Source organism: Myxocyprinus asiaticus, chromosome 29 (genome assembly GCF_019703515.2).
Source record: "Myxocyprinus asiaticus isolate MX2 ecotype Aquarium Trade chromosome 29, UBuf_Myxa_2, whole genome shotgun sequence".
Lineage (NCBI taxonomy): Eukaryota > Metazoa > Chordata > Actinopteri > Cypriniformes > Catostomidae > Myxocyprinus > Myxocyprinus asiaticus.
Genome location: NC_059372.1, coordinates 7,973,375 through 7,993,324, shown reverse-complemented (window position 1 = coordinate 7,993,324; position 19,950 = coordinate 7,973,375). Strand labels below are relative to the sequence as shown.

The 19,950-nt window shown below is 39.1% G+C and overlaps 1 protein-coding gene across 3 annotated transcripts; it reads right to left on the bottom strand.

Annotated features, from left to right (window-relative positions):
* On the bottom strand, positions 1–13,114 carry LOC127420546 (cytochrome P450 2B4-like). 3 transcript variants are annotated; one of them, XM_051662920.1, is made up of 9 exons: positions 12,801–13,114; positions 4,970–5,129; positions 4,538–4,690; positions 3,062–3,222; positions 2,626–2,799; positions 2,326–2,467; positions 1,373–1,560; positions 708–849; positions 1–606 (listed from the first exon to the last, which is right to left on the bottom strand). In XM_051662920.1, exons 1-9 carry the CDS (start codon positions 12,993–12,995, stop codon positions 416–418), a joined length of 1,506 nt encoding a protein of 501 aa, XP_051518880.1. In that variant the 5' UTR covers positions 12,996–13,114; the 3' UTR covers positions 1–415. The 3 variants fall into 3 exon arrangements, with proteins under 3 accessions (XP_051518880.1, XP_051518879.1, XP_051518878.1); XM_051662919.1 differs by lacking the exon at positions 12,801–13,114 and adding an exon at positions 5,288–5,534; XM_051662918.1 differs by lacking the exons at positions 1–606; positions 708–849; positions 1,373–1,560; ... (3 more) ...; positions 4,538–4,690; positions 4,970–5,129 and adding exons at positions 6,803–7,854; positions 7,944–8,085; positions 8,248–8,435; ... (3 more) ...; positions 11,728–11,880; positions 12,453–12,612 and having other exon boundaries at positions 12,801–13,075.
* Positions 13,115–19,950: the final 6,836 nt, after the last annotated feature.

Genomic DNA, 19,950 nt, shown 5'->3' with positions numbered 1-19,950 from the left:
TTTGTTTGTTTTTTTGGCTTACTCTGAGATTGTGTAGGAGTCGGTGTTGTGCTGGAAGCCGGACGTTTGCTGGATTCCATCTCTAAGATAACGTTAGCTAGAGTTGCAGTTTGTTGTCGCTGTTGAACAGCGGAAGAGAAGCACTGAGGTAAGGCTCTCGGGAGTGCGCATAAGCATCACATCCTGTGGATTTTCCCGGCAAAAGCGACCCGCTCCCTTCACATGAAAATCAGTCTACAGGCTTTAACAGGCAATTTAGGAAGTCCGGGAAGGGCTCATTTTTAAGTTGCAATACAAGCTGTTCACACATTGGCAAAAAAAGGCAAATATTACATGAAAAAAGTTACATATTGCACCTTTAAACTAGCTACGGAATCCTAAAATGTTCTAAAGATGTTGAAAAAGTTACTGGTGATCACTCTTTGGAACCTCTGCTGTGGCAGATGATGTTGAATGACCGAGGAGAGCGAACCACACTGACAATCCCATCCATGTCTGGCCACTGCTCACCGGATGGCCATAAGAAATGAATCCGCTGTAGAAGAGAAGTGATGAAGATGAAGAGCTCCGTCTTTGCCAGAGTCTCACCGAGACATACCCTTGGACCTGATAAATGGAGATAAACTCAGTCAACATTTGCCTAGTTAATTTGACTCATATTAATTTGGTCATATTTCATTTATTATCGTCACAATCAAATGACTCACCCAAGGAGAAAGGTAGAAAGGCCTCTGGTTTGTAGAAATGTCTGTCATCATCTAGGAAATTTTCTGGATTAAAAGTGTCTGGATACTTCCAGTGCCCCTTATCACTTAAAATTGCTGTTAAGTTTGTCAATATTGGAGTCTCCTGGAACGAAAAATTCAGAGTTTGCTAGACAGAAATCATATATTTTGATTAAGCTGATGTGTGTAATGTTTTCAGTGTTAAAATTAGATATTGTATCCTGTCTTAATATGGAGAGACAGCTAAAGTAAACCATTTGTAGGTCAATTTTCAGCTCTAAAATACCTGGAGAAAGCTATCTGATAGCATTCTCATTCATTTCAGTCTGCTCAGCTAGCTCAGCTTGGTAGCTATCTATCTAACTTGCTGTTTGTCTTACTGTAAGGTCTTTAAAACCTTTAAATCTCAAGCTTTAAAACTTTTTTTTAATCAGTTAGGCCAGACTTTGTCAATACATTATCAAAGTTTGTCTTGACAAACTTTACCCATCCAGTTATATTTTCATTCCATTTTGTGACACTAGTAGCACAAAAATGACACACTTTCACTTTAAGGAAAAGAATGTAAGTTCACACCAAATGTAGGAGCAGTTTTCCATCAAGAAAAACAACACAAGCAATCTATCCATCCATCTTGCATTTATTACCTTGGGGATGTTGTATCCTTGCAATTTTGCGGGCTGAGTCGTTTCATGAATCACGCCAGCAGGTGCAATGTTGCCACAGCGCTGAATCTCATGAACAGTGGCATACGTGTACGGTAGTTTCTCACGATCATCCATAGTGGGCAAGCGGTCGTAACCCAGCACCCGAACTATTTCTTCATGACATCGATCTGTATTTTATAAACCGTAGCATTGTGGGACAAAAATGGAATTAAAAGAATATTTTGGGTTAAATATAACTTAAGGTCTATCAACAGCATCTGTCCCTAAGGCACTAAATTGCAAAAAATCTAAACTAGCTGCAAACTTGCTGCAAATTTGCAGCAAATATGCTGCTTGTTATTTTCACATGCAAATTAGCTTTTGTTTTGATTAGCCACAAATGTTTGCCAGAAGTTTGCAGCTCTTCACCAGTAGTGGTGAACCTCCGGCAAACCTTTGGCAACAATGGACAATTTGCCGCAAGTTTGCCGAAAAGCTAATTTGCATGTGAAAATTATCAGTGGTGAATTTGCTGCAAGTCTGCAGCAAATATGGCATGAACTAGAGATTTTCATAAGGGTGCTTTTACCATGGAAGTCAATGGATTGACTATAAAGCTTAGACTAATTAACTAATCGGTCTTAAGAATTCCTGTATAGTAAGGCTGGTTTGAGGTTCACCTGGCCCTGATGAGACGAGTTCATGTGTTCAAAAATAAGTATACAGAGTTCAACCAATCCCTATTTTCTAGGTAGATATTCTAGTAATGTGTTACTTACTTATTTCATGTGGGTGGAGTTTCTATTTGGTAAAAAGGGCTTTATGAATAGCTACTGTGTTGAGCTGGTCATGGCATGATGAGTTTGAAAGATTGGATATAAGGATTCTCACACACTTGACTCTAATGTTAGGAGTAATGGCTATACATATATGGCTATATAAGTATTTATCACCTTGTACATCTTGGTTTTGCATCAAGAAGATGAGTCCCCATCTGATCGTGGTTGATGTGGTGTCAGTTCCAGCCAAGAACAGGTCAGCTGTTGACATCACCATGTTCTCCTCATGAAATGTGGAGTCATCATTGGACTTTTGCTGCTCCATGCAAAAAATAAATAAATAAATGCATATCAAATTTACCAAAGTTGTTTATAAAGAACTTCAAAATTTCTCCCTAAGTCAAATGAAGAAACTGTACCATCAAATGCTAGACTGTACAGTTTCTAGAGTGGGTTGTCATGGTGATATCTCACTTTTTCAATTTCCAGCAGGTAGGCATCAATAAAGTCTCGTGGGTTGTCTGGGTCCAAAGTTTCTCTGTGTTCTTGAACTGCTTCCCTGATAAAACCCTTTAACTCTTCAGCATTCTGGTAGATTTTTTGGTGTGGTCCAGGGAAGTGCTTGATGAAGGGAAGCAAGTTAAATATCTGAAAGGGAAAAAAAAAAAAAAAACTATGGCTATATGTTTTGGTGTAAACAGGCAACAATATAAAAAAGTCAACAGCAGTTTACACCTAGGGAATGAGTTTAAAGAGTTGTGGCATTGAATATAATGACACTATTTAAAAAATAAATAAATAAAAAAACTAATTTGAAACATTGCAAGTATGGATCATCCTGCTCAAGTGTTTTTAAAAAGTCATGCTAGTAAACAACAGTTCAAAGAACATATTTGGAGCTTGTTCATACCTGTCCAATAAGTGACCCTGACTGTATGATGTTTTCTTTCAGAATATTCAGAAGGTATTCAAAGCGCTTGTTATCATAGTCAAAGCGATCTCCAAAGACAATGGAACAGATGATGTTGGAAACTGCATTCTGAATGGCATGCTGAGGGTCAAATGGCTTGCCTTCAACAGAGAAAACTGTCCATTATGAAAATGCTTAAAGAATTTTGCTGAACAAGAATACTAGTGAACCCTGACCCTCATATGAAGAGTGTGTGATGGCTAAATTAAAATCAAGATATCTATTCCAAAAGCATAAGTTATCTTTGTAGAGAATATTAAGGTTAGATGAGCTTCAGGGGCCAAGCACTGAAGATGCAAAGGCCCTATTGTATCCCTATTTTCTTCTGGCAGGGAGTCTATGGCAGAACCGTATGGTAAAAAGTTGTACAATTTGGCACACTGATTGGAGAAGGTCAGAACATTCCTGATGCCAATTTTGGAGTCAGTCTCTCAAACCCTGTAGTGCCACCTACAGTTCATATTTTGACTTGCATTTCTGCATACATTCCTGTGTGTAAAGTCTAATTTACACTTCCCCAACAAAATCGGTTGTTGGGTTTTCATTGGTTGGTACATTAAAGGTGCTGGATGTTATATTAGCCTTTTCTGCCAGATTTAGCCACTGAATTAGTCACAGCCTTTTTCCAAAACCCCTCCCTCCAAAGATACTGTTATAGTGTTTAGACCATTGCAATCAGAGATAAAGCAGAGCAGCAGCACATTATCTCAGTGTTGTCACATTTTAAAAAGCAGTTGTAGCACAATAACGTTCTCGCGAGACATAATGAAGCAAAATATTTTGTTTGAATTCAATGATTCGCTTAAACTATCACACTCTCTGCTTTCAGCTGCCCATGTATGAACGCACAAAATGATTGACAGGAAAAAAGTCTTCTGATTGACTGAACAAAAAATCTGACTGTGACACGCTTTCGCTTTTTTGTTTGCTATTTACAGAGACTAGCACTGTCAGAGGGTGATATCTTTCAGGTAATAGGGACATTTTCTAGTGTGCCATTCCATAAAAAAATATACAGTATATACTTTACAGCACCTTTAACCCTGTTGTTGTTTGTTGGGGCAGTGTGAAAATGATAGCTACATCCACACTATTACGTTTTCGTTTGGAAACTCAATTTACAGTTTCCTAACATAATGGTTTCACGAAGCATGTGGTGCTAGAGAACATTTTCAAAAAGTCTCAGTGAACGAGAACTCTGTTCCAGTGTGGATGAGAGGCGCAAATATAGCAAAATCAATGAGTTTTTAAATTACATTTATTGTGTGGATGTGGCCTAAATCCAACTGCCAATTTAGCTGTTTGAAATGTTGAAAGTCTTGAAATAGATGTTTAAAACAGATTGTTTGAAATGTTGACATTGTTGGAATTTTTTGGAGCAGAAAAAAACTAATTTGACAAAGATCCAACTTAAACCTTCCACTTTGAGCATTTCAGCAACCAGGTAACATCCTTCCTCTGACACGCGTTCTTCCACCGACTTCTTCCCCAAGCCAAAGTTCCTGAGCGTGTGCAGAGCAAACCGTCTCTGTTGCCTCCAAGAGTGACCAAATGTGGCCAGTACGATACCTGTTATTTTAATATTTAAAATATACTTATATGTATACATGGATATGAAAGATCAGAAGACTACAAGCTTAAACCTTAATCATTAACCTGACATTGTTTGCCTTGTAGTCCTCAAAACAACAGGTGAACACTGTACCTTCTTGGGCTGTATATATAACCACAGAAGTTCAAGTGCAATTTAAAAAATAAATAAATAAATAAATATTTCATTTTATTTTCAAGCAATATTACTTAAATTTGGATTTGTTACAAAACATTTCAGAACATTGTGTTGCTGACCATATCCATCTGTTACCCAGTCTAGAACTGGCAGAGGTGGCCTTCCAGAAAAAGATGAAGCATTCTGGACCAGGGCTTCCTTGGTGATCTGGATTGTATTCAGGACTATCGTTGGCTTCCTCCCAAAATACACAGTAGTCATCTCTCCATACTGTGACATCTGCTCAGAAATGTGTTTACAATACTTCAGTGGAACTAAATAAGTAGGCATCAAACTGTTTATACTTCACAGTTAAAAGTGCAAATGTTTCCACAAAGCTGCACATGAAAGCAGCCCAAAGAACAAGCCCTGTACCCGTAGTATGATCACAGACTCACCGATCTGATGAATTCCATTGGGTTCATCAAAAAATATGGTAATGTTCCCACAAAAGGCAGAGGTTGTGGACCAGGTGGAGTTTTGGCTTTAGAGGAAATAATCCTGATTATCTCAGACAGAACCAGAAAGATTAAGACCAGAGACAGAGATAGACCCACAGAGTTCAGGTCTAAATTGGTTAGAGTAGTCCACATGATGACAGTTTCGTGCAGGATAAACACAAAAGCACTGCACGGCTGGTGTGCTTTATAAAGTCAAACTAGAATGGATCAAAGTTCAGAAGTTCACTCTTGGCAAAGAAGAATGAACATGCTACAAAAGACTGGAAGACTAGCAAATAAATGACACTACTCTACTCTACTACTATGAATGTGATCCTAAACTCCAGAACAGCCAATGGAAATGGAAAATGCTTCTCCCTAATCTTTTCTCCATTAATTGACATGATACAGCAGATCTGTTAAGGTGTGTTAAGGTGAAAAACAGTGTAATTATGTCAAAGGCAAAGCATGACTACTTGATGCAACCTTTATTTCCATATTTTCTCACTATTTATTTATTTTTTTCCTAATGTGGTGAGACTGCAAGGATTTGGCACTCAGACAGTCACTCTCCCCACTGCCATTACCTTATAGAACAGGACCAGAGTGGACAGTACCTATTGTTTACAATGGTTATCCTCTATGGAAGGTGACCACTACTAATCTGAACCCTTTTCTCCATTGTCCCAGATGACCACAAAAAAAAAAAAAAAAAAAAAAAAAAAATCATACATCCAAACTTTTTTTTTTTTTTTTTTACAGTAAGTGACCACTTTTAAATGAAAAAAAAAAAAAAAACCTTTAACTATCATTAAAAAGTAAAAATATATTATACAAATATCTATATTTATAAAGAAAGCAAAAGCATTTCTTGTACTCTTGGATGTGGTCACTTTTATTTTAATATTTATTTATTTTTAAATCTCTGACTTCCTGTTGCAAAATTATAGTTTACTCCTTTTAGACATAAGAACTTATATTTTATATTTTTAGAACATACAATACAATATACAGTATTTACTGCATAACTACATGTTGTTCTGCAAAATTCTCACAAGATTCACATTTGCTGCTACTGAGGTTGAGGTACTGTACAGGTAGGTTTAGGAGTAGAGTTAGGGTTTAGAGTAAGGGTTGGGGGTAGTGTGAGGTTTAGGATAAGGGTTGGGGGTAGGATCAGGTTTAAGGTAAAGGTTGGGTCAAGGGTAGGTTTAGGGTTAAGTTTATCAGTGTAACTACAGATGTAATTAAATGCAGGTACTTTAAATGTAGGTGCAATGCAACAACACATATGTACATAATAACTACATTGTATCAAATGCTTAAGTACATAGTAGTTATAGACACCTAATATAAAAAGAGTCCAAAAAATTTATTTTACTTAAATGCATTGCTCCTCCCAAAATATATATATAGTGAAGGTTATTTGATATACATTCAATACATGTCAAATAAGATCTGCATTAAAAAATATATATTTTATAGTGTTTGTCTACTTGTTCACTCATTTGAATTTTTTATTTTTTTATTTTTTTGGGAATATACATTATGTGCATATAGTGCCATGACATGAGCATCAGAATGCTCAAAAAGATGCAACTGAGGCATCTCAACTTTAGTTCCACAATTTCAAAGTCAAACACACCCGGTTAGGAAGTGTTACGGCTCAACCTTATTAATAACAGTACCTGCAAGATATACATATGGTTTAGACCTATAAAGTCTTGTTTGTAGTTATATGTCACTTGAGATATTACATTGAATTTACAATGTTAAGCTTAACAATGTGGTTACATCACAGCAGAAATGTATGTATGACACTTTACAATTTTCACCCACATCAACTAGACAACTTTTTTTTTTGTCTTGTCATTTTATTACTAGTATTTTATTGTTGCAATGGTGAATAACAGTCATATAACAATATAAATGTTAGTTACAAGGTCAATCTAATGAAAAAAAATTAAAAAAATAAACAAATAAATTAGATGGATTGTTGTTTAGTACTGCCCACATGATGCTAATTCGCATAAAGATTACCAAGTGTGTGTGTGTAAACTTTTAAACAGGATCATTTGGATAATTAAATTTATTATTTTGTCTTGTGGAATATACTTAATTAAACAACATATGTTATGCAGCTTCTTAATGTCAGTATTAAATAAAAAAACAAAAGACATTTTGTTCTCTACTCTGAAGCACAACTGTATGAAACGGACATGTTCTTCACAGGTATGGTGAGATTCGCCCCGCAAAACTATGTCTATGCTTAGAAAATCTATGGAAACTTTAGGATCATCAATGCTATAAAGACATTGTAAAGGTTACTGGTGATCACTCTTTGGAACCTCTGCTACGGCAGAGGATGTTGAATGGCTGAGGTGAGCGAACAATACTAACAATCCCATCCATGTCTGGGCGCTGTTCACCGGGTGGCCATGAGAAATGAATCCGCTGCAGAAGAGAAGTGATGAAGAGGAAAAGCTCCGTCTTCGCCAGGGTCTCACCAAGACATACCCTTGGACCTGATAAATGGATATACAGTAAACACAATCAATATAGTTGCATTTACTCATGGTCACATCTGCCGATTAGTCACAAATAGGTGACTCACCTAAGGAGAAAGGTAGGAAAGACTCGGGTTTGTAGAAATGTCCGTTATCATCTAAGAAATTCTCTGGGTTAAATGTGTGTGGAAACTTCCAGTGCCCCTCATCACTTAAAATTGCTGTCAGGTTGGTCATAATCTGAGTTTCCTGGAAGGACAAAGGAGTTTGTTGTCGGAACATATTTTTAAATAAAGGAAAGAACTTAAGGTCATACCAAATTTAGAGACAGTTTTCAATCTAGACAAACAGCACAGGCCACTAACATTACTTATATTGGATTTATCAATCCATTCATGCTCCATTTATTACCTTAGGAATGTTGTATCCTCGTAGTTTTGTGGGCTGAGTAGTTTCATGAACCACCCCAAGAGGTACAATGTTACTACAGCGCTGAATCTCATAAACAGTGGCGTACGTGTACGGTAGTTTGTCGCGGTCATCCATGCTGGGCAAGCGGTCATAACCCAGTACCCCTACAATCTCTTGATGACATCGCTCTGTATTTTATAAACAGACAGGTTGTGTGAGAAAAAGGGAAGTAAAAGAACATTTTGGTTAAAAACAACTTCTGCACTATGACGTCCTCGTTTACCACAGAAAATAGTTTTCAACTTGTCCCTGGGACACAAAAATGCACTCCCAAAGAAAATCCAGGGAGCAATTGGTTCAAAGTTGGCATGAAATGTAAATTGCGACCAACTTTTTCATCGTATTTTATTCATCGGTTGTTGATTGGACTGTGAAAAGTGGTAGTTGTATACCAGAATGGAGGCAGACCTGAATGCGTGATTGCAGTCAGCACACACATACAGTATACACCCTGTCCACCGTGCTGCTCGCGCCAGAGCCAGGTAAACTGAGCAGCAATCTCAATACTCGCCAGCTTTTTCAATGACTTATCCGAACGATGATCTAACTGACAAAATTAATTCATAACCGTCTTTGCTTAAGAGGCTTCAGCTGTTGTGGAAGTCCAATGCAGATGAATGAGAAACAAGCAAGTAAAAGTTCACAGTATTTCAATGTTTTGAATCACAATACACTATATATAAAGGGAAAAAAAGAACACTTACTCGTGTTGAACATCCCAAGATACCTGCATTAAAAATTATGAATAAACTCCAGACGCATCCGACTCGTGCTAGTTGTGATCAACTCTGGAAACATTCAGGCGTGAAATGTCTTGATCCCAATGGCAAATTCGGCATAATTCCTCAATCCTTCGAAATGTAAATTAAAGCTAGCGGGCCCGTACCAAGGTAGTTTGGGGTAGGGAACAGGATTTTGAGAGGGAAACAGCTGAAAATACAACTATTCATCTCTGGACTAGTTGACCATCGTGACCCATCTTAATTTTATAGCTAGATGAATTTCTGGTTATGTGGTATCTAACTAATTTCTGTGGGTGGGGTTTTCTCTATGTTAAAAGTGCTTTGTGGGTAGTTACTAGGTTTTACTGGTCATGACAAGATGAGTTTGAAAGACTGGAAATAACTTTGCACAGACAAGGTTGGAAAATGAATAGTAGTGTCATGCTAGCATGTGTTCATGTTAAGTCTAATGGCTATACTATTAAGCACTCACACTTTTATTTCACCTTGTACATCTTGGTTTTCCATCAAGAAGATGAGTCCCCAACTGATGCTGGTCCCCGTAGTGTCGGTCCCAGCCAAGAACAGGTCAGCTGTAGATATCAGCATGTTCTCCTCATGAAATGTAGAGTCCTCATTGGACTTTTGCTGTTTCAAGGAAAAAATGCATCTCAAATGTATGGAAGAGTGTCCTTTCAAGAAAACGTCTACCAGTCAACTGAATGGTTTCTAAAGAGGTTTATCATGGTGATATCTCACTTTTTCAATCTCCAGCAGGTAGGCATCTATGAAGTCTCGAGGACTGTCTGGATCCAGAGTTTCCCTGTGTTCGTTAACTGCTTCTCTGATAAAACCCTTTAACTTTTCAGCATTCTGGTAGATTTTTTGGTGTGGTCCAGGAAAGTGCTTGATGAAGGGAAGTAAGTTAAAAATCTAAAAGAAAGGGAAAAAAGGCTTTGGCTATGTTTTCACACAGCAGAATACAGATTCCATTCATGTTTAGGAGTGCTACATACACCTGTTCACACAAAGTTCAGTTGAGAACAAGAGTGATAACCACTCTCTTTAACCAAAGTGACTCTCTTAAATTACTCAACAGAATTTTGAGTGCAAGTTTGGTAAACCGTGCAGTATGAATAGAACAGCACAAGACAACTATATTCATAAAGTACATTACTTTTCTTGTGTGTATGTTCATATGTGTATGGCCATATATCAGATTTCTGTGTAGGAAGTCATATTTGGAGCTTGTTTGTACCTGTGCAATAAGTGACCCTGTCTCAATGATGTGTTTTTTCAGGATTTTCAGAAGGTATGCAAAGCGCTTGTTATTGTAGTCAAAGCGATCTCCAAAGATGATGGAACAGATTATGTTAGAAACTGCATTGTGAATGGCATGTTGTGGATCAAATGGCTTTCCTTCAACAAAGAAGAAAAAAAAAGTGTTAGTTTCTGTCAAAATTTGTTTTGAGATTTTTGCTTAACAAGAATACCAGTGAATCCCGATCCCTCATTTTTCAAGATATCTTTTCCAAAAACATTAGGTAGGCTTTTAGTTTTGTAAAGAAGATTAAGGTTAAATGAGCATTAGGGGTCAAACAATGCATAGCTCCTATTCAAACAAGGTGCAATCCTCTGTTGTATTTGTTAATATTCTTGTGGCACGGAGTCTCAAGCAGAAGCGTATGGTAAAAAGTTATGAAATTTGGCACACTGATTAGGGAAGGTCAGAACGTTCCTGATGCCAATTTTGGGGTCGGTCACGCAAACACTCTAGCGGCACCAACAGGTCAAATTTTGACTTGCAATTTTGTTTAGTATTTTGTACCGTGCGGTCAAGAAAGCTGCCATCTGATCTGTCATCTGTGGAAAAACACTGTTTCAGTATGGATGTGAGGCATACATGTTGTAAACACAATGTGTTTTCAACTGAAAACATATTAGTGTGGATAATCCAACAAACATTTGAAGCTGGAGTTTGTTGCCATTGTTTGGGGCAGTGTGAATTAGCCATAAAGAATTATTCCGGGTTCAATACAAGTTATGGTCAATCGTCAGCATTTGTAACATAATATTGATTACAACAAACATTCATTTTGATTTGCCCCTACTTTTCTTTTTTTTCTTTTAAATAAATAAATAAATATCTGGGTAACAGTGAAGCACTTACAATGGAAGTGCAATGGGGCCAATCCTTAAACTTTCAAATACTCACTGTTTCAAAAGTATAGCCACAAGACATAAACAGTATGCAAGTTAACATGATTTTAGTGTGATAAAATCACTTACTAACCTTTTCTCTGTAAAGTTATAGGCAATTTTACAACTTTATTGCCATGATGATGTAATGTCAACAAACCCTAAAATTACTGTAAAAAAGGATGATTTAAACAACTTTATAGCTGAAATAACACATGGGGTTTAACAGAAGAATTAATGTAAGTGTTTTAAGAAAATTATAAGCTTCACATTTCTGCCTTTTAACCCTCCAAAAATTGGTCCCATTCACTTCCATTCTAAGTGCCTCACTGAAACCTCAATTTTAATTTTTGTTTTTAAGAAAAAGAGGGATGGGTCGAAATAATTTTTTGTGGTAATCAACATTATGCCACAAATGCTGTCGATTGAGCTTAACTTGTATTGGACTCTGAATATTCCTTTAACGCATCAACAAATTTGAATGAAATCCAACTGAAACCTTCTGCTTTGAGCATTTCTGCAACCAAGTAACGTCCTTCCTCTGACACGCGTTCTTCTACCGACTTCTTCCCCAGGCCAAAGTTTCTGAGCGTGTGGAGAGCAAACCGTCTCTGTTGCCTCCAAGAGTGACCAAATGAGGTAAATATTATACCTGAGAGAGAAAATATATGAGAACAGATGTATATTTTTAAAGGTTGTATCTTCATTTCTTAAAGAGATGTTCTGGGTTAAATACAAGTCAAGTTTACAACAGAAAATAATTTAGGCTCGTGCCTCAAAGTTTTAATATTGGACATACTGTAACTTTACACTTAAAGGATAATAAAATCATGTGCACATCTACAATGTGTATGTTTTGTAGCTATATTTTTTAAAACAATGTGTATTTTGGCATTTATAGACTGGCCCCATTCACTTTGATTTTAAGTACCGTACTGCAGCTGCAACTTTTGTGTGTTTTTCTATTTTTCATTATAAAAGTGGGACAAGTTGAATTTTTTTTTTTTTTTTTTTTTTTTGAGGAAATCAACATTATGCCACAAATTCTGTTAATTGAGCTTTACTTGTATTGAACACAGAATATTCCTTTAAATGTGTGATTAGTAACGTGCTTGGTCTATGGGGCGAATGCACTAAAGACTTTAAAAGCTGTAATGTGAATATATTTAATTTTAGATTGAAGTACAGTATCTTAAATACATTTTTAAACAATGCTTTACTGACCATATCCACCAGTAACCCAGTCTATAAGTGGTACAGGTGGCCTTCCAGAAAAAGATGAAGCATTCTGGACCAGGGCTTCCTTAGTGATCTGGATTGTATTCAGGACTATCGTTGGCTTCCTCCCAAGATACAAAGTGGTCATCTCTCCATACTGTGACATCTGCACTTAAAAGTGTTTACAATACTTCAATGCAACTAATTGGCATTACACTAAAACATCTCTCCACACTGATATAATATTGTAAACTTTACAGTCAAGAGTACATAAAGCAATTTTTCACAATACTGCACATGAAATAAGACCTAAGACCTGTGCCCCTATATAGTATGACCACAGCAAAGACTCACCGATCTGATAAATTCCATTGGCTTCATCATAAAATATGGTAAACTTCCCACAAAAGGTAGAGGTGTTGGACCAGGTGGAGTTTTGGCTCCAGAGGAAATAATCCTGATTATCTCATACAGAACCAGTATGATCAAGCCCAAAGAGAGGGACAGACCCACAGAGTTCAGGTCTAAATTCTTCAGAGTAGTCCACATGGTGACAGGTTCACTCCAGAATAATCAAGAACACACCACACGGCTGGTGTGCTTTATAAAGCCAGAGCACAAGAGGAGAAGAAAAGGAAAGGGGATCAATTTGGATTAAAGTTCGCCAGTTCACTCATTGCAAAGAACAACAAACATGCGACTGGGTGACTTCAGTAAATGCATGACTGATTATTCCTGAACAGCCAATGGAAATGGACAATTCTAATCCCTAATCTCTTCTTTATTCATAATGATACCACAGGATTTGTAAAGGTGTATAAAGGTGAAAAACATAGTACAATTATGCCAAAGGTAGAGCATGAAAGAATTCACTTAATATGCAACCTCATGCAATACCTGACCTCCTATTTTATGTGCAGTTACATGAATTCCTTGAGGCACTTTGTTTATTCTCCTTGACAATTGTACCATTTTACAGTGCTGAATAATTGTAACTAAATCGAATGAAAATGGAACATAAGAATGCCGCGATCATGATGAGACTGAAGTCATTAAAATATTATTTGGCCATAGACCAATCACTCCACGAAATGAAGGCATCACAGAGGCACATTTTTTATTTATTTATTCTTGATTTGGTCTGCTCCTTTTTGTCTTTTCCCTTGGTTTGGTAAGGGGAAGATTTAAAAAATGTCTAACCAAAGCATTTGATCTCAAGCACAATATAACCAATTGAAGATCAACAGAATATATTTTAAATTTTAGTGAAATGTAGGAACATTATGCTAAAATCTGTTTTATGGAGTTTTGGAACAAAATAATGCACATCCCTTCTGAATGTAGTTCAACTGTGGGAGAAATATTGTTATGGTGTGGAGGACATAGCCTGCAGGAATATGGAAGGGAAGGTCTCAAACAAGTTTATTAGTTTGCTTTAAATCCTAAATCATCCATACTAGTTTGTGTCTCTGGATAAAAATAAAAGTCGATGTTAAAGGAATTTTTCAGGGTCAATACAAGTTAGGCTCAATCAACAGCATTTGTGGCATAGTGTTGATTACCACAAAAATCATTTTGACACATCCCTCCTATACAATGGAAGTGAATGGAGCCAATTTTCGAGGGGTTTAAAAGACAATGTAAAGATTATAATTTTATGAAAGCACTTACACCGATGAGACAAAACATAATGACAACTCACAGGTGAAGCAAATAATGTTGATTATTTCCTAACAAGGCCACATGTCAAGGTCTGGGTACATTAGATGGTAAGTGAACAATCAGTTCTAGTCAGCGTGTTGCATGCAGAAGAAATGGGCAGGAGTAAAGACCTGACAACTGGGTCAGAGCATCTCTGAAACGGCAAGGCTTGTGGGGTGCTCCCGGTCAGCAGTGGTGAGTACCTATTGACAGTGGTCCGAGGGGGCACAAACCACAAATTGGTGACAAGGTGTTGGGCACCCTAGGATCATCGATAAGCGAGGGCAACAAAGGCTATCCTATCTGGTCCAAACCGACAGAAGGTTTACTGTTACACAAGTCACAGAAAATGTTATTGATGGTTACGGGAGGAATGTGTCACAACACACAGTGCATCGAACCCTGCTGCGTATGGGGCTGCATAGCCGCAGAATGGTCAGAGTGCCCATGATGACCCCTGTCCACCATCAAATGTGCCATGCGATGTGTCAGAACTAGACCATGGAGCAGTGGAAGAAGGTCACCTGGTCCGATGAATCCTGTTTTCTTTTACATCACTTGGACAGCTGTGTACATGTGCGCTATTTACCTGGGGAAGTGATGGCACCAGGATGCACTGTGGGAAGAAGACAAGCCGGTGGAGGGAGTGTGATGTGATGCTCTGGGCAATGTTCTGCTGGGAAACCCTGGGTCCGGCCATTCATGTGGATGTCAGTTTGACACGTGCCACCAGCCTAAACATCGTTGCAGACCAGGTATACCCCTTCATGCCAATGGTATTCCCTGATGGCAGTGGCCTCTTTCAGCAGGATAATGGGCCCTGCCACACTGCACACATTGTTCGGGAATGGTTTGAGGAACATGATGAAGAGTTCAAGGTGTTGCCTTGGCCTCCAAATTCCCCAGATCTCAGTCCAATTGAGCATCTGTGGGATGTGCTTGATAACAAATTTCACCTCGCAAATTTCAGGACTTGAATGATCTGCTGCTAATGTCTTGGTGCCAGATACCACAAGACACCTTCAGGGTTCTTGTAGAGTCCATGCCCCTTGGGGTCGGCGCTGTTTTGGCGGCACGTGGAGGACCAACAGCATATTAAGCAGGTGGTCATAATGTTTTGGCTCATCAGTGTACATAAATTATTTGGTTAAAACTTGTGTATTATTTGAGATGTAAAGTTGTTTAAATATTACATTTTATATTTTTGTAGGGTTTACAGCATTACATCATTGTAAGTTGTAAAATTGGATATAACTGTACACAGAAAAAGTTAGTAAGCAATTTTATCACACTAAAATCATATTGTTTAAGTCTTGAGGCTAAACCTTTTAAACAGTGTGTATTTTAACATTTATGGATTGGCACCATTCACTTCCATTGTACTCACTAAAACAGATTTTTTTTTTGTAAGAATTTTAATTTTAATTTTTTGTGGTAATCAACATTTTGCTATAAATGCTGTGGATTGAGCTTAACATGTAGTCTATTGAAATATTCCTTGAACAGTAGCTACATTTGGTGTAAACAAACATGAGTTTTAGATAGCTTACAATGTGACTTCCATGTTGTTAAACTGGAAAGGGTGTTGTTTGTATGAAAGACAACATATTGAAGTAAAAAATGGCTAGTAGTGTTGTTCTTAGAAACAAAGGGAAAATGAAAGTGTTATGTTTTATTCACACATGATTTATTTCTTTGAATCGGTTCTTTTAAGAGTATTCTCTCACAAGCCAGTGGTTAGGATGTGGTAAGTGTTGATACGATTAAATACTAGAAGGGCTTATTCTATCGTTCTTCACAGTGAGCTCACATTTTACCGGCTGTTCCAATACAGGTTTGTCATCTCAGACGAGTCAGTGTTTAGGTTGATTTGCTTTCACAACTTTCGTAGTAATCACTTAGAAGATATCACTTTAAAGTCATTAAAGATGACACAGAACTGGATCGGATCGGACAAGGTGACACTGTACAGTGAAGTAGACTCTTCTGGACTACCACCATCATTCAATATGTGTGAGTTGGCCATTTATATCACTAATTACTCGTTTAGTTCATGTTTTTGTCCAAAGGGACTTCAGATTGACTTATTGGTGGGACAGTTAAATTCCGGGTTCAGTACAATTTAAGAGATAATTTGACAGCATTTGAGGCATTATATTGATTACCACAAAACTTTCAATGCATCCCTCCTTTTCTTAAAAAAAAAAAGTAGGAAAAAAAGAAGAGTAAAAAAAAAAAAAAGATGTTAAAGTCCCTGTGAAATCAAAATGAAAGTTTTGCTGCTTTTAGTCTATATTTATTCCTTTAAGGTCATCAATATTCTAGTGTACTTCCAAATGCTGACAAAATTCATTTTTAGGAGATATAAGCATTTTAAATCAGCAGTCTCTCTCTTCCGGCTTGACAGACCGAGGCATAGTCATGACGACACGAAGCGCCTGAGAAACTCTGTCCAATCAAATGCTTTCTAGAACGAGAACACTCCCTCCCCCTAGCATGTCTGGCTGTGTTCTAACTGGTGCTGATCATGCCTTCGCAGGGCACTTCGAAAAGAGCACAATCCATACAGTAGGGTCAATTCCAAACAGAATTTCTGATAAGAATCGCTTAAAAATTAGTTTTGACTTACCACTTTCAGCCTTCTGAAGCTCTCACAATGGAGGGTAATTGTCTTCGTATAGAATAGGGAATAGGAACATATAAGACACACTGACGCTGAAGCTGGACGAAAGGAAACTCGCTGGTGTATATTGATATTTTTCTGCAAACTGAGGTTTCTTGGATATACCGCTCGAGTAAGTGTTCTTTATTCTTTATGCTTAGTGTATTGAGATTCAAAACATTAATTAGAAATTAGCTTCTACTTGCTTATTTCACATTCATCTGTATTTGCACAAAGGCTCCAGCCTTGTCCTAATGTAAACAAAGTCCCCGCCCTACATTTTTTTCTCGTTCGATAAGCCGTTTCACTCAGAAATACATACGGTGGCCAGACATCCAGTTTTTCCCGGGACAGTCCCGTATTTAAGCACTTTTTCTAGTGTCCCAACTTATTCTGAAAAAATCGTGTTTTGTCGTGTATTTCCTATCTCCAAAAAACACTCTATCACCTATGCGGCTTTCTTAGTCACGTGAGTATTCTAATCAAAGGTAACCAAGGATACGGCTTGTAAAAACAATAATATCACACTGTGTTTTTGAAGTACATTATTGGATTAAACTATCCAATCACAATCCCCTATCAATAGACATACAGTTAGTGAAGTGATTGAAGAGTCAGATTGAAAGAGCACAGATGAAATTGCAGCTGGAAAAATGACAAGGAAGCGTGCATGTACAGTACATTTAATAAGGATCCTCAAAAAGAGTTTACATTTCTAAAAAAAGTCACAGACAGAGCCTAGTAAAGTGAGGTGAGATTTGTGGCGCTCGCTTTTCCATCGCCATGGAGGCCACACCGACATTGTGCAGCATGTTCATACAAAAAAGCATGTGGATGCTGCTAAAAGTAAATGTGCCACACCAAGTTGTAGAGCCGAGGAGGGCGGGGCCGGGCTGGAATGAGACACACCCGGTCCCCAGTCAGCCTGATGGGGTGCGTGAGGGATAAAGGCGGCCGGGGACAACAGTTCGAAAGAGAGAGAATTGCAGGCAGCTGTACTGTGTGTTTTTGGTTGTGTGTTTTGTTTAAATTGTTTATTAAATTATTATTTATATTATTAAGCCGGTTCTCGCCTCCTCCTTTCCACTGAACCCCCTTACACTGGTGCCGAAACCCGAGAGGAGGAGGGATTCCCGTCGCAGGGTCCTTGACACTGCCGTCCACCCAGGGGAGCGCCGCTGCCATCCGACGGGGGACGGAGTAGCCCGACCACCCGGACGCGGGGAACGGCCGCCTTCCGCGAGGCGAGTGGGGACGGGACTCCCCGACCGCCTGGAGCGAGGGAGCCGCTGCCGGGGGCGGAGGAGTGCCCTGCCGTCCCCCAGGGAACGCGGAGGGGTCGAGAGAAGACCGCCGTCCGCGGGGGGGGGGGGGAGGGAAGCGACTTCCTGACCGCCTGGAGTGGTAGGGCCGCTGCCAGGGGCGGAGGAGTGTCCCCACGGGACGCCGGGAACACGGAGGGGCGTTCTGTCCGCTGGGGGTCGGAGGTCTGACTCCGGTCCGCCCGGGGAGGAGCGGCTGCGGTCCGCCTGAGAGGGTGGAGTAGTGATCGAGGACCATGCGACGGCGCATCAGAGAACCGGTGAGTTTCTTTCTCTCTCTCCTCTCTCTCTCTCTCTGTCGCTCCGTGTTGGCCTTTCCCTCGCCATTTTGTTTTGTTGTTTTTCCCCTCCTGTCTCCTCCCAGGTCGGGGAAGGCGGGGATGACCCGCCGGCAGTCAGAGCATAAGGCACGCCCCCCCCGGAGAGGAAGGGTGGGGGATGTACGTCATGCCAGGGGCTCCCCGGCCTGAGGCAACGCCGGGAGGAGTGTAGAGCCGAGGAGGGTGGGGCCGGGCTGGAATGAGACACACCCGGTCCCCAATCAGCCTGATAGGGCGCGCGAGGGATAAAGGCGGCCGGGTACGACAGTTCGAGAGAGAGAGAGAATTGCAGGCAGCTGTACTGTGTATTTTTGGTTGTGTGTTTTGTTTAAATTGTTTATTAAATTATTATTTATATTATTAAGCCGGTTCTCGCCTCCTCCTTTCCACTGAACCCCCTTACACAAGTGTTAGCGATTTTTTTGTGAAGCAAAGTGCCGAATCTGACAAGGTGAATAAAAGTGAAGAACATTTTGCTTATCATTCTGTTGTGCACAGCCATAGCTTTGCACATTCATGACCTTAGAAAAGTCTTGCAGGCCAGGCTGGAGGAAGCATTCATACCCTCTGACATTAAAAAGCAGTTGGATGCCCTGGTTGAAGCTGGTGACTTGCGAGCGGATGATTTCTTTTGTGCAGTGAAAAACTTTTATTCAGCATCAGTGAATTACCTCCAAAATTGTAGCCGCTCATTGAAGAACACAGAAAAACTTGAGTAGGCCCTACTGAGAGACATCCCATAGTGGAAAGACATTCAGAGCAGCCTCGAACACTTCTACTCCAGAATCCTCTGTTTGATTGATGAAACCATGCTTTTTGATGACAGGGCTTGTGCAAAAAACATTGTTTTTCGCGAGCTGGGAGAAAGACCATCAACGTCAGAGTCTTAGCCAAGGTCATGGAGTTTGTTTCATGCCTGCCTGGGACATCTGTATCTTTGGAGTGTGTGTTCTCATTAATGAAGGCAGCATGGACACCGGATAAATCTCGACTCAGTGAAACAGTTATGAAGGCAATGCTTTTCATACGTCTTAATTTTGGACTGGACTGCTCTGCATTTTACGATAAACTCTTGAAAGATAAGCGCACACTGAGAAAAATTGCTGCCAGCGAAAATTACAAGGTGACAACAGTTACAGATGTGGATGCACCCTCTACTTCGCATTGATCTGTGCCTAGGTAAGGATACGTCAGTTTCATTTTTGCTGGGAGGGGGCTGTCCCATTTTCCACAAGCAGGAATCTGGTCAGCCTAGAAATATGTCATAATACAGTAATGAAATCGGTCGTAACTTCCGTTTCGACTCAATGGAAGTGAATGATGCCAATCCATAAACGTTACAATACTCGCTTTATCAAAAGTATAGGCACTACACGTAAACAATATGCATGTTAACATGCTTTTAGTGTGATAAAATCGCTTACTAACCTTTTCTGTATAAAGTAAGATTCAATTTTACAACTGTGTTGCCATGAAGACGTGGCACAAACCCTGGAATT